The sequence below is a fragment of the Gadus chalcogrammus genome, chromosome 14 (genome assembly GCF_026213295.1).
Source record: "Gadus chalcogrammus isolate NIFS_2021 chromosome 14, NIFS_Gcha_1.0, whole genome shotgun sequence".
NCBI lineage: Eukaryota > Metazoa > Chordata > Actinopteri > Gadiformes > Gadidae > Gadus > Gadus chalcogrammus.
In genome coordinates this window covers 4,767,680-4,777,679 of record NC_079425.1, presented here as the reverse complement: position 1 = coordinate 4,777,679, position 10,000 = coordinate 4,767,680, and the positions used below count along the sequence as shown (strand labels likewise).

Here is a 10,000-nt window from a genome sequence, read left to right as displayed (position 1 = left end):
CAGTCACACCTCAATGTCATCAGTGAGATGTCAAACCAGGACAGGTTTCCTCATCTCTTAAGGAGAAGTGAATGGTGATATGTGTTAGTGGACAGGAAGGGCTAGGTCGCTAAGGTTGGCTTCGTCTGCAGTCAGCAGATATCAGGGGCCGACAGACAGACAGACAGACAGACAGACAGACAGACAGACAGACAGACAGACAGACGGACAGACGGACAGACGGACGGACAGACGGACAGACAGACAGGCACACAGACGGACAGACGGACAGACGGACAGACGGACAGACAGACAGACAGACAGACAGACACTCTTCTTCACCCATTTGGATGGAGCAGGTTGACTAAGCATCACATAATGATCGCATGCATTGCGTGTGCATGTGTGTGTCTGGGTGTATCTTTGTGTACATTTTACAGTCGATGCTATCCAATCCAGGATAACTTCTTCACTCACTCACCACCTCTACACCCCCCTCCCTGCCTACCCATATCCCCCTCATCCATGACTCAACACGAGTGGAGAAGTGCTGGTGTCATGCTTTCTGATCCCCTCCTCCTTGTCTGTCACCATGGGAACCCAGCTTTGTCGCACCGTGTTGTGGAATCTTTTGGAAAGAAGCGCTTTGTCGGATTGTTCGAGTCGGCAGTCGGTGTGCGTTTGTGCGTGTGTTTGTGTGTGTGTGTGTGTGTGAGTCCCAATCACTTCACATCCTGTGCACAAGCCAGCCCGTGACACTGATTCACCATTTGAGCAACGTGACTTCTGCTGACATAGGAGAATCACAGAGGAGATACCTGTCCGATAGCATGCTACCTCACCTAGCCTGCTGCTGGTCACCAAGCCTGCACCCTGTCCTATAGCTTACAAGCTCACCTGTCCTACACCTTAATTAAGGCACAATTTCTTTCTCAGCCCTCCCTCCATTTGTCCCGCCCTAGTACCTAGCGGGTCCTGATGATTTGATTGACAGGTGATTAGAATGAGACGTTAGCAAGCCGTAGAAGCAGTGTTTAAAGTACAATATGAAATCCGGAAGCTTCTCGACCATTTCGACTCGGGGTCATTCTAAGTAGTGAACCGTATTGAATACATCTGACGGTGACGTCTTTGGTTGGTTGACTGGTGTTCATTTCGGAACTAGAATGAAAGTTTGGCCGCTGAACACCTTCGCTTTTGAGATCTTTTTTTGCCGATTCGCACAACGCAGTTGATTGTTCACCGAAAGTTGTAACCCTATCTCAATGCAATAATTTAACACGTAGGACATCAGTCGGAACGATCACCATTTGAAGTAAAAAAAATAAAAAGGGACATGGAGACTCTTACACAGCTCTTACAACTCAACTGTGACAGCCAGTGTATGGTGACACAACTGGCCGCAGTTGTGTAGCAACCAAGGTGGTTACTACACCTAGTTGTGTAGTGACCAAGGTGGTAGCACACACACACACACACACACACACACACACACACACACACACACACACACACACACACACACACACACACACACACACACACACACACACACACACACACACACACAAACACATACACACTCATTTCTAAGGCTCCCCCCTTCCTTGAAAAGTGCTATATAAATGTAATCTGTTAAGTTACTGGGTACAGTTGTGTGTGTTTACATCTAAGTAGAGTGGATTCAGTTGATTTCAGTTGGTTCTGTGTCTCTGTATATATTATCTCTCTTTCTCCTCTCCCTCTCCATTTATCTCCCTCTCTCTCACAAACACACACACACACACACGCACACACACGCACACACACACACACACAAGCACGGACACACACACGCACACACACACACACACACACACACACACACACACACACACACACACACACACACACACACACACACACACACACACACACACACACACACACACACACACACACACACACACACACAAACACACACACGCACACCTGGACAGTACTGTCATAATAAAGCTAATAGACTTTGCTTTATTTGTACTTTAGAACATAAAAATAACGTTTGCAGCCTGAGTTGGACCACCCTGCTGATTAAACAATGTCCAACAAACTTGCTGAATGTTTTCACACCCCTTTTTCTAGCCAAATTATGAACGTTTGGGCCTAAAACGCACAGTATCCGATGTCAACATCGCACTGACCGTGGTGGGAGGGTCTTACTGTAGCCCCCACCCCCCCCCCACCCCACCCCCCTCCGCTATGAGGCTGTCGCCATGCTGTACGGTATAAAACCCGCGCGCACCCGTTCCTCGGTCTAGTCCGTCTGCTGCAAGGCGGACAAAACGACCGCGTGTGGAGCAAGCGGTAGAAGTTAACGGACGACTCACTTGGCCAAACCCAAGGAACCCTACAGCGCGCCACTTGCTTCTTCTTCTTCTTCCCACTCGGTCATCTTACCTTAATCAACACATTTCATTCTCTTGTATTTATTTGTCATTCCCCCCTCCAAAATGACCCGTGGCCCGTTGGCGGTTGGGCTGCTGGTGGCTTTGTGCTTAAGCGGCGCGGTCGACTGCAAGACAAAGACCCCAAGGAACCGGGAAAGTAGGCAGAGTGGTCAGTACCGGGTGTATCCAGAGCTCCACGACCAATCGCCCGTGACTGCAGGTACGTGTCCAAGGTGTGCGTAAAATACGCGCGCGCAAAGACGCACGTCTTACTTTAGAAATGGTTTATAGTTAGGAACTAACTTGATGCATCCACCTCCCGTCGTGCATCACCCTCTTCATGATTCAAGAGAAAGATTGAGTTCCCAGTTTCAGAACTAAACAAATCCTTTGTAACCTTGGATATTAAACTTTTTCATTGCAGCCGGTTGCTCAGAAAACGGTCGCACTTACCGAGTGAACGACCGATGGGAGAAAGTGTATCAAGGAAACAATCTGGTGTGCACCTGCAACGGGAGAGAGGGAATCCACTGCAGGAGTAAAGTACAAGGTCAGTCAGAGAAGGTGTCCATCATTACGCGCGGAGCGAGTCCGGCTTATGACCGCTCCAAACAAACTGTCTTGCATCACATGACCGTCTGCACCGTTTTGATTTGTCCGTCGCAGACCAGAACTCGTGCTACGATACAACCAACCTCCAGACTTACCGCCTGGGTGAGACTTACGACCGGCCCAAGGATGGGATGATCTGGGACTGCACATGCGTCGCTGCAGGCAGAGTCAGCTGCACTATTGCAAGTAAGTAACTAACTGAGTTAATTGACTCATAGACTTAACTCATAACTACATTTTTGCAGGCTCAATTTGTTTAGACTAAATTGTGTTTTAATTGAGTCGCATGGTTCTCATGCCATCAGATCCATAGCAATGACCCAGTAGTCAAACCAATACATGAGATCCAACCAATCAAAACGAGCTGAGCTCTGAGATGCTTAACACGTCTCCATTGTTCGTTTGTAGACCGGTGTCATGAGGGCGGAAAGTCGTATTTAATCGGCAACACCTGGCAGAAGCCACACCCGACCGGGAACTACATGCTGCAGTGCGAGTGTCTGGGGAACAACAAAGGGGAGTGGACCTGCAAGCCCGTGGGTGAGAGAAGCTTGTGTGCCTCGGTGTGACCCAACCCCCCCCCCCCCCCCACCCCACCCCATCTTTTATTATCATTGTTTGTTTTTTGATTGACAAAGGTTTCTATTTGGTACAATATAATGTCTAGTTATCCCCCCCACCCCCCTTATGTGCCTGGGCTTCAGTCTGTACATCAATATATGAAAAGAAAAGCAGGTAAAAAGCTCCCATAAGTCTAAACCATTTTGCCGTCTGACTAATATGGCTGAAAGTGATCAGGACTCTTCTCCCGCTCAAGTTAAAGGTGCTTATTTCTCAGAAGTGGTTGTTAATATTTGAGGATTGGTTCTCTCCCAGGAAAACAAGGTCGGGGCAGAGTAGCGCAGCATTCCTGCTAGGCAATCTCTTGGAACCACTCGAATATTGATCTCCACCGGCGTCATGTGTGACCCAATCCTGAACCCCACAGAGCCATCTGAAATAAACAGTAGATGTATCAATCAAAATGGATATTTGAGAATCAAACCTACCCCTTACCCTAAGCACATTTAAAACCTTTTTCTTTACAGTATACAATGTTTGATCGTAAACTGATGGTAATCGATGTCTGTATTAACAAGGTGTGTGTGTGTGTGTGTGTGTATGTGTGTTTGTGTGTGTGTGTGTGTTTGTGTGTGTCTGTGTCTGTGTGTGTGTGAGAGTGTGTGTGTGTGTGTGTATGTCAATGTCTATGTGTGTGTGTGTGTGTGTGTGTGTGTGTGTCGCTGTGTGTGTGTGTGTCGCTGTGTGTGTGTGTGTCGCTGTGTGAGTGTTTGTGTGTTTGTGTGTGTGTGTGTGTCAATGTCTATGTGTGTGTGTGTGTGTGTGTGTGTGTGTGTGTGTGTGTGTGTCTGTCGCTGTGTGTGTGTGTGTGTGTGTGTGTGTGTGTGTGTGTGTGTGTGTGTTTGTGTGTGTGTCGCTGTTATGTGTGTGTGTGTGTGTGTGTGTGTGTGTGTGTGTGTGTGTGTGTGTGTGTGTGTGTGTGTGTGTGTGTGTGTGTGTGTGTGTGTGTAGCTGAGCGCTGCAATGACAACTCTGCCGGCGCATCGTACGTGGTGGGGGAGACCTGGGAGAAGAGCTACCAGGGCTGGATGATGATGGACTGCACCTGCCTGGGGGAGGGCAACGGACGCATCACCTGCACCACCAAGAGTGAGCCGGGCGCACGCACGCACACACACACACGCACGCACGCACACACACACACACACACACACACACACACACACACACACACACACACACATACATAGATACACTCACTTCCATCCATGCGTTCATCCATTCTTCCGTACGTCCGCACACACACACACACATACATACATGCACCCATCCATACGTACGTCCTCACACAGCTACACTCCAGCCCCAATCTCAGCTGCTGGGTTGTGTCTGTGTCTCCGCAGACCGCTGTAACGACCCACAGACCCAGGGCACCTACCGCATCGGGGAGAGCTGGACCAAGAGGACGGACAAGGGGGAGCTCCAGAGGTGCATCTGCACTGGGAACGGACGCGGGGAGTGGAAGTGTGAGCACACCATCCAAGGTGAGGAAGGGTGTGATGCTGGTGCACCATGCGACAGGAGGAGGGAGGCTTTGACGCTGTTCACTGTCTTCCGTCTCACGCCCACGGTGTGAATCGAATGCTTATTCCCGAGGCTTCCTCAACAGCCTGAGAATGGAACGCGAGTCGATGGAAAGGGACAAGAGACTGACACAGAAGATGCAACTAGGAATATAAATGAAGCATTTTCTAATTGTCATTCCGCCTTGACTTGCTTGTTTCTGGTTCGGTGGCGGCTTTAAGTTTGAAGGTTTGAGGTGAGCCCTACATCTGACTCCGATCCTCCCTTTTGGATCGTAGGCAACGCCATCGCCACCCCCATCGGGACGCACCTCGGGACGGCGCTGGTGACCAGCCTGAGCGTCCACCCCGTCCCCCTGCCCCAGACCCCCACCGAGGGCACCTGCCGCACCGACTCGGGCACCACGTACCAGGACGGCCAGCGATGGGTCCGCACCCAGGGAAGCAAGCAGCTGATCTGCACCTGCCTGGGGAACGGCATCAGCTGCCAGGACTGGGGTGAGGCGACAGGGGGGGTGGAGCCCTGAAGCCGGGAGACATTATCACTTTTAGTGGCAGACTCCATAGTAACGTGAAAGATGACGTGTATTTTTTCAGCGACGCTGTTCCATGGTTGTTCGTCGGCTCATGTGTGTGTGTGCGTGTGTATAGCGTCCCCCCCTTTTCCCCCACCGCCCCCTCCCCTAAAAACACCCCTCTTACGCACATAATGTGTGTTGTACGTCCTGGCACTCAAAAATGGTACTTAGCATCGTGTAGCGTCTTTATCCTGGCTGACCTTTGTTGGATACGGGGAATGCGTTAACCTAGCAATTGTAAGTGTTTGGCACTTGTTCTATGAACATCCTTACTGTAGGACAGTGATATATTGTTGTTTCTCCTTCTTCTGACAAATGTACTTTGGATAAAAGCGTCTCGTAAATGTAAATGTTATCGTGTGTGTGCGTGTGTGTGTGTGTGTGTGTGTGCGTGCAGATGCCCGATCCCTAGTGTACGGCGGCAACGCCGACGGCAACCCTTGCGCATTCCCCTTCACATACGGCGGGAAGACGTACTACTCGTGCACGCAGGACGCGCGCACGGACGGACAGCTGTGGTGCTCCACCACCTCCGATTACGACAGTGACCAGCTCTACTCCTTCTGCAGCGAGAAATTCTGTGAGAGAACAAAAAAAATCCTTTATCATTTCTTCAGTGAGTTCAGATAGACGTCATTGAGGAGCAGGGAGGAGTCTGCTAGACTGCGGACATCGGGGCTCGAACCAGCGAACTCTCGGGCTCCGAGTCAAACACACTGCACACTAGACGACTCTGCATTCTCTACTCTACAGGCTAGATTCTGTTCACTACAGAGGATGTTAACAACATTAATATGGTAAATAACCGTACCTCGCTCGGTTCACAGCCATGGTGCCGACGCGAGGCGGGAACTCAAACGGCGCCCTCTGCTACTTCCCCTTCCTGTACAACGGCCGCAACTACACCGAGTGCACGTCCGACGGCCGTCGCGACGGCATGAAGTGGTGCAGCACGTCGCCAGAGTACCGGGACGACAGCTACGGCTTCTGTCCCATGGCGGGTGAGTGAGGCGGTGGGCTGATGGTGACTCAGCAGGCAGACTGGTCGTCTGCTCGTCTGCTCGTCTGCCTGCTGATCGCCGAGCAGGAGGGTAGATGCTGAGAATAACACCAGTGTCTGAGGCCAGGCGAGCTCACGTCTGTGTGAACGGGACGTGTCACTTTCTTTAGCGTCATATTTGTTTTCGACCAATCACGGTGGCGAATGTGGGGATCTGTCAGTTGTATTACATTTTATAAAATTTGTTTTAAAAACGTCCCTATTCAAATTTAAATTGTCAAAATCCCATTTTGTAAATTACCCTTTTAAAAATGTAATTCGAAATTTAATTCAAACTCAAATTCGAAATTCAATAAAAGTACAGTTAAAAACTCTAAACTAAATTTTTTAATGTCATTTTGAACTGAATTTTTTATTGCATTTCAAACTCAACCTTGAATTGAATTCTAATTGAGATGAGGTCACCTCCGCAGCCCACGAGGAGGTGTGCACCACCAACGACGGCTCCATGCACCGCGTGGGCGACAAGTGGGACAAGCACCACGACACCCTGGGCTACCTGATGCAGTGCACGTGCCTGGGCAGCGGGCGCGGGGAGTGGAGCTGCATCGCCTACACCCAGCTCAAAGGTCAGGGGTCACCGCCTTCAGGGGGACACGGGATGAGAAGAGGGTCAGTTATATGAGACAAAACTAAAATAATATAAGAGGAAGAAAATATCAGAGCGTACAGGATAGAGTCATAGGTGAACGGATTTGGGATTGAATTCCATTGACTTCAGAATCTGATTTTTTTTATTATTTCAAGTTATTCATGAGAATTAGATGAGACAGAAATGAGAAGTGAAAGCTGGCGACGAGACGGGATGACTGACTCCCTGTCCCCCGTCTCCGTCTCCCCAGATCAGTGCATCGTGTCCGGGAAGACCTACGACGTGAACCAGGAGTTCTACAAGCGCCACGACCTGGGCTACATGATGAACTGCTCCTGCCTGGGACAGGGCAAGGGGCGCTGGAGGTGCGACGCCGTTGGTAGGTTGAGGAGGAAGATATATCATCACTGAATTCCATTTCATTAAACACAAGAAGTGAAAGCTCGAAGCAGAGCAATTGTTTACATTTTTTATAAAAGTAAAGTCAATAAAAACAAACAACGCTACAATTGAAAACAACTAATATCTAACAATTGTTGGTAACGAAAGTTGCCAATAAGAGTACTTAAGTAACTATCCTCTCCGGGCTGTCCCATCATGGGAAAATACGTTTTTTTTACAATACATATTTATGTAATATTTTCTCCCACCAGACCAGTGCCAGGAACCAGTCACCCAGACCTTCTACCAGATCGGGGAGAGCTGGGACAAGACGAACCAGGGCATCCCCTACCTGTGCACCTGCCTTGGGAACGGAGCCGGAGAGATGACCTGCGAGCCACAGCAGGGAGGTAAGACTGCTGCTATAGCAACCGCCGGCAACTCACCAGGGACCATTTGGATGTTTGACTTCGTAGTTTGTTAGCTACGTTTTTTTTGTTGCTTTCTTTAAATATGTACCTTTAGTTTCAGCGGACGCTCCAAAGCAACTTACGATTATACTGATAACAATCAAAGTATGCATTCCAAATAAAGTTTGAACCCTACTAAAAAAACTTAATGTTAAGTGCGACCTCGTCAAAAAACGGGATAGGGTGCAGAATAGTAATGGCAATCTCAACAATAAACATCGAATTTAGCATATAATATGATTATAATCAAACGTATTAGGGCCATCATAATACAAGGCGCTTTCCCTTACCTTGAAGTGAACAGCGTGGGTGATGATGTCATTGTCCCCCCCTCCCCCTCTTCTCTCTCCTTGTCGTTGGTAGTTGAGTGGGGGTCTTGTTGGAGAATAGGGAAGGTGCTAAGGGGGGGGGGTAGCTGTTATCATGTGAGCGTTGAGGAGATGAGTCGTAATACAAAGACAATGTTTCCTGTGTCTGGTGTGTGGCCCGACCTGGGAGTGAGGTCCCCATTAGGTCATCTGATATGTGTGTTAAGTTCCTGGGAGACCGCTTGCTTACATGCCGTCTGTATTTTATTTACATTTTTTGAAATCATTCAGGGTAAAGTTCCCTTATGTGTATGGACAGACTGCCTTATTATTTGTAGCGATGAGTAAAATATTTGTAACTTCACTGCGACGTTCATATTAGATATATTTGTTATATTTATATCTGAATATATTTGTTAATATATTTATATTTATATAAGTTTAACAACACTATCAATTGCGAATCTTGTGGTCGCGGGAATTCTCTGACCTCAAAATGAGTTTGAGATCACAGGCCAAGAGAAGGTTTCCACTAATCCAATTTCAAACACACAACACACAGTTGCACAAATTCACTACAAGGTGTTTGTGTGTGTGTGTGTGTGTGTGAGTGCGTGTGTGTGTGTGCGTGCGTGTGGGGGGGGGGGTCAGTGAACTCATCCTCCATGAACACCCCCATCCGGGAGGGAGCAGACTGTTCTTGTGTCACTCTGTTTCTGTGTGTGTGTGTGTGTGTGTGTGTGTGTGTGTGTGTGTGTGTGTGTGTGTGTGTGTGTGTGTGTGTGTGTGTGTGTGTGTGTGTGTGTGTGTGTGTGTGTGTGTGTGTGTGTGTGTGTGTGAATGTAGCAGCTACGTGTTAGACAGCGTGGGTATGAGAGCTGGGCCCTGCATGTTAAACGCAGTGTTTGAGGAGAACATTTGGTGACTATTTTGGTGATCCTTTCTCTCTCTCTCTCTCTCTCTCTCTCTCTCTCTCCCCCCCCCCAGGGGTCAATCATCCCGTGAGGGTCACCATCTCGGAGGCGGGGCGGCAGCCCAACTCGCGGCCTATCCTGTGGAACGCCCCTCCCTCGGTCCAAGTCACCAAGTACACCCTCAAGTGGAGAGTGGTGAGCGCCCCCCCCCCCCCCCCCCCCCCCCCCACCACCCCCGCCCACTGTTCCTCCGCCCTCTGTCCTGTTGTATTCTCGTACGCCGGCTTTAGAGCGGTGTAACGTTTCGTGGCCACTCCCGTTTTGACCGTATGCCAGGGATGCTCGATAATGGAAAAAAAAAATCATAATCAGGATTATTTGGGTCAATATTGAAATCACGTTTATTCAAACGATTATTTTTGAGTTTGAAAACATGATGAATTTATTCAGCATGTCCCTCCCAAAAAAACACTTTGCAACTGAGAACTTTGTAACTGAGAAAATACACAAAATGGTCAAATAGAAAATGTTCAAAT

General features: G+C 48.8%; 1 protein-coding gene across 1 annotated transcript in view; it reads left to right on the top strand.

Moving 5' to 3' along the window:
* The first annotated feature begins 2,259 nt into the window (after nt 1-2,259).
* The window catches only part of LOC130403937 (fibronectin-like), a 27,052-nt gene continuing 19,311 nt past the window's right edge, over nt 2,260-10,000 (top strand). Inside the window, 13 exon segments of the mRNA XM_056608485.1 lie at nt 2,260-2,625; nt 2,830-2,955; nt 3,072-3,203; nt 3,426-3,557; nt 4,590-4,727; nt 4,982-5,122; nt 5,441-5,659; nt 6,137-6,319; nt 6,567-6,740; nt 7,213-7,368; nt 7,642-7,770; nt 8,045-8,182; nt 9,538-9,659. Coding sequence (XP_056464460.1) covers nt 2,469-2,625; nt 2,830-2,955; nt 3,072-3,203; nt 3,426-3,557; nt 4,590-4,727; nt 4,982-5,122; nt 5,441-5,659; nt 6,137-6,319; nt 6,567-6,740; nt 7,213-7,368; nt 7,642-7,770; nt 8,045-8,182; nt 9,538-9,659 — 1,947 coding nt within the window. The 5' untranslated portion in view covers nt 2,260-2,468.